At 44.8% G+C, this 4192-nt stretch overlaps 1 protein-coding gene across 1 annotated transcript; it reads right to left on the bottom strand.

Moving 5' to 3' along the window:
* Positions 1-1317: 1317 nt before the first annotated feature.
* Positions 1318-3943, bottom strand: LOC311063189 (ankyrin repeat domain-containing protein 9). Its single transcript, XM_084082467.1, has 2 exons — positions 3358-3943; positions 1318-2817 (listed from the first exon to the last, which is right to left on the bottom strand). Exons 1-2 carry the CDS (start codon positions 3801-3803, stop codon positions 2313-2315), a joined length of 951 nt encoding a protein of 316 aa, XP_083938593.1. The 5' UTR covers positions 3804-3943; the 3' UTR covers positions 1318-2312.
* Between the last annotated feature and the right edge of the window lie 249 nt (positions 3944-4192).

Below are 4192 nucleotides of genomic sequence, written 5' to 3'. Positions count from 1 at the left end.
CTTTTGAGGCTGCAGCAGCGACAAGGGTCAGAGAGTAGACAGAGACGCGCTTAAATGACAACTTTGTTTTTTTACAACCAAGGTTTATGTTTTAGCTTGTAATTAAAGTAAATAAAAGAAAAATGTTAATTCACTAACATAAAAGTATGTAATCCCAGACAAAAAAAGCTGCTTAAATTGAAAACACATTGTTACAATTGACCCCGGTCACTGTGTTACAATTGCTCCCAATGGGGCAACCATGATAAAATCCCATATTCTAGCTAGAAACACCCATACTAGCATAGGCTGCTGACGTTAATTTGTGACCAATAACATAGAGATACAATTCATCTAAGTTTAAATTAGCTGACATCTTATCTTTAGACAGCAGAAGGACAATACCGTACACTCAAAAATGTACGTTTACACCTCAAAATCAGTTTTTTGTTGAAAACCTCTGCTGAGATTAAATGATCATTGTATCCTTCCATAGGCATAGAGAGGACCCTACTGAGCATGTGCACAAGAAGTCTCACCCCTCTAGCTTATTTCTAATTAGAATTATTGAGTGTGTTACTTTTGCCGCCTGTTACTTTTGTCCCCAGTCTCCCTACTGTTTTAATAACAAATGACTGAAAACGGGGCATCGTTACCCTGTCTGGCTTCACGTGTAAATTGTGTTTCATTTGTAAATTATATTTCACTTGTAAAGTGTTGTTTCGTTGTTTTGCATCTGTATGCTGTTAGTCGTTGCACGAAAACCTGTTGGTCTAACCTGGCCTGACCTTGACTCCCTGTCAGTAGTGTCTGAGAGGAGGATGCTGTCCTTTGCATGAACCCATCAAGACGAACATTAATTTATCAACCTACAATGACAGCATGACGGAACTTGGCAAAAGTAACCTAGTTTTTCTTGACATCTAATCTTTTCTTCCTCCCGCCATCGCTACGTGTCACTTATTTATCGATGCCAGTTTCCTTCTCGTTTACACCAGTTGTATAACCAGTTACAATTGTTTTTTTTTGGGGTTTTTTATGCAGCTACAGGACAACAACTATAACAAAACAGCATGTACTAGTTAAGAAATAATACCATTTCCCAACTACAGTAAAAATACACCATAGACTAGATAAAGTGCTCCTCGGAGCACAGGTCTCCGCCAGGTCAGATACGTTATTGTGGCCTCCTGGTGGCGCTATAATAGGCCAATGTGAAAAGGGTGCCATTTATTCTTAGGTCGTTCACGGCAATCGGACACTGCATTCATGATTTGAAGCATTTTGTTCCAAAAATGTGTTTTGCTAAATTAGACCTGCTGGTGGCGCTATAACAGGCCAATGTGAAAAGGGTGGCATTTGTTCCTCGGCCTAGTGGGAATGTGCGTGTGAAATTTCATGGAAATCGCATGCTGCGTTCATGGTTTGAGGCAGTTTGTTCAAAACGGACCAATCCTGCAAACTTTGGATGGCAACCTTAACCAATAAGGATGGAATATGGGAAATCGGACAGATCAGGGTTGATCACATGACTATAGAGATACTGTGTACCGATTTGCATGACGTTTGGTTAAAAACTGTAGGAATAATGTGAAAAAATGGGTTTTGCACAAATCGGCCTCCTGGTGGCGCTATAACAGGCCCATGTGAAAAATTTGAGGCAGAGGTTCTGAATTGGCATCCAGGGAGTGTGTGTGCACAGTTTCGCAGCGACCGGGCCAACGGTGCCGGAGATTTGGTGGTAACACACGGACACACGGACGGACACACGGACGGAGGGTAAAACATACTCTCTCGCCATGCCTTACGGCCTGGCGGAGACAATTACCATTGACGAGATCTGTAGAGAGAGCAGTGGAGTAAATAAAATAATTTCCGTCTCACGGACATATTTTATTTTCTGCCCAAAAAGTGTATTTTACAGAGAAGGTGGGGTGCTGACTGAGAGGCTTCCCACCTCCGAGAATAGACTTTCAACAACACAAAACTGCCTTTGTTTTGGTGAGTAGCGAAGTGGTTTTGTTTATTTTTAATACAGTTGGAGCCCTCGCAGGGCAGTGGAACTCCTTGTCTATGAGCAGAGCCAAGCTCCTGGCAGGGCGTTAGAGAGAACTTACTAACGCTCTGGACCAGGGCTCAAATGGAACCAACTGGACCCCAAATGGTCCCTTTGGTTCCATTTGAAAACTTTCAGAGTTACAGACCTGTAAGGGTCCATTTGGTTCCTAAACTATCAATTATTTTCCTGGGGACCGCCTGGAACCCTGGCAAGGACCTCTGGGGGTCCCCGGACCCTACTTTGAGCCCTACTGGCCTAAACCATGCAAATCATGCTATAATAAAACTTTTAACTTCTCGTGCTGACTGCGAGGTAGGCCGGTTGGTTTCAAGGAGAGAGGTATTGGCAATGCATGCAGGCTATCAGGGAACCTTGCAGGACTGAGTTGCTTCAGAATAGTTTGCATGGCAAGGAGCACCAAAGGAGCTGGACTCTTTCCAGCTAGATAATTAAATGTGTCCTCGCCTAGGAGTTTGGCCCAAAAGTCTGGCTTTTCATCAAGTGCGCTTTTCATTTTGAAATTAATCGCAGGCATAAACATCAACATATTGTCCAAACACTGCCGCATATTTCCACTGGTGTTCCCTTTGGAGTCCCTAAGCCGCTGGAGAATGACATCCAAGGGAGTCATGCCGTCGTGATCCTCAGCGCGCGGTGATGCCCCGTTGCCCAGCAACATGACGACAGCCTCCGGGCGCAGGAGTTCGCACGCCAGATGCAGCGGCGTCTTGCCATCGTCAATGTGGAAACACCCGCCCGCGTTGCTACGAGAGCTGACACTGGGTATCAGTGGTGGAAAAAGTACTCAATTGTTTCACTTAAGGAAAAGTATCAATACTGCAATGTAGAAACACTCTGAGTCTGTTACAAGTAAAAGTCCTGTAATCAAAATGTACTTGAGTAAAAGTACAAAAGTAATGGCATCAAAAATGCTTAAAGGTACCAAAAGTAAAATTATACATTATGCACAAGGTATATGTATATATGTATAACATTTATTAAAATCTTAGCAGATCTAGCAGATCTACAAGCTCACAACCTGTTGCATTTGTAAATCGGCTATTTTCAAATGGTCAAAGTTTAAATAGGGCTGAAGTGGTTAATATGTGTTTTGTAATTATCTAAATCTACAAAGTAACTAGTAACTAAAGTTTTCAAATAATTATAATGGAGTAAAAGTACAATATTTGCCTCTGAGATGTAGTGGAGTAGAAGTAAAAGTACTGATAATTGGAAATACTCCAGTGAAGTAAACCTAAAAAGTGTAGCCTACTTACAGAGTTAAAGTACAGTACTTGAGTAAATGTACTTATAGTTACTTTACACCACTGCTGGGTATGATCCGGTGCGCCTCCTGCAGGATGAGCCCCAGTATGTAGCGCCTGTCGTAGCGGACGGCCATGGCCAGGTGCGGAGAAGCGGAGGAGGAGGACGGGCAGCAGCAGAAGCGCTCGCCGGGCTTGGCGAGCGCCTCGTCGGCGTGGCGACTCAGTAGGTGCCGAGCGTAGGCTCGGTGGTCGTGCACTATAGCGTACAGCAGCGCCTCGGATGGGCTGTACGTCCGCAGCTGGCTGCCGCCGGCGTCGCCCTCCTCCTGGTAGAAGAAGGTCTCCATCGTCCGCATGTCCTCCAGCATCCAGACGGGCTTCAGGTCCCGCACGGCCCGGTAGAAGAGCAACGAGCACGCTTTGATTTGTGTCTCGTTCGAGTTCTTTGCTGGCGAGGCCATGTCTATCATCAGCAACCCCAAGTGTCCTTCACACATGCGTCTTTCATAGTCCTTACTAGGCTAGTGGTGTTACTTTTTTCTTTTTTAATATAAACTCTATGGACGGTTTACAATTTACATGCACTGGATTAGGAGTAAAATTATGTTTGAGCGCGCGCACGGTCGTAAAAGTCACACACACACGCGCGCGCGCCCCGTTCGCATTCTTGTGCTCATGCGAGGCAGTCACCAAAAGTCTGCATGCTTCACCCACTGCAGTATGGAGCGACTGCGCAGGCGCCAACCATACCATAATAATGATAATAATGTCAAACGCCGCCAGTAGGGGAGATCCTAGCCATGGATCACACGACGGTCGTCTGTCACGACCATCTTGGATGAACTTCAACATAGTGTTTGCACTTTTTCCATTTACGCACCTTACA

Source organism: Gymnoscopelus microlampas, assembly GCF_963454915.1.
Source record: "Gymnoscopelus microlampas genome assembly, chromosome: 16".
NCBI lineage: Eukaryota > Metazoa > Chordata > Actinopteri > Myctophiformes > Myctophidae > Gymnoscopelus > Gymnoscopelus microlampas.
The sequence above is the reverse complement of the archived record's forward strand: the minus strand, read 5'-3'. Positions and strand labels throughout refer to the sequence as shown.

What these genes read in the sequence shown, in the direction of transcription:
- LOC311063189 (XM_084082467.1), bottom strand. Translation starts at nt 3,803, where the DNA reads ATGTGTGAAGGACACTTGGGGTTGCTGATGATAGACATGGCCTCGCCA. An exon ending in ATACCCAGCAGTGGTGTAAA is followed by an intron (nt 2,818 to 3,357) that starts GTAACTATAAGT and finishes ACTGATACCCAG; the next exon opens with TGTCAGCTCTCGTAGCAACG.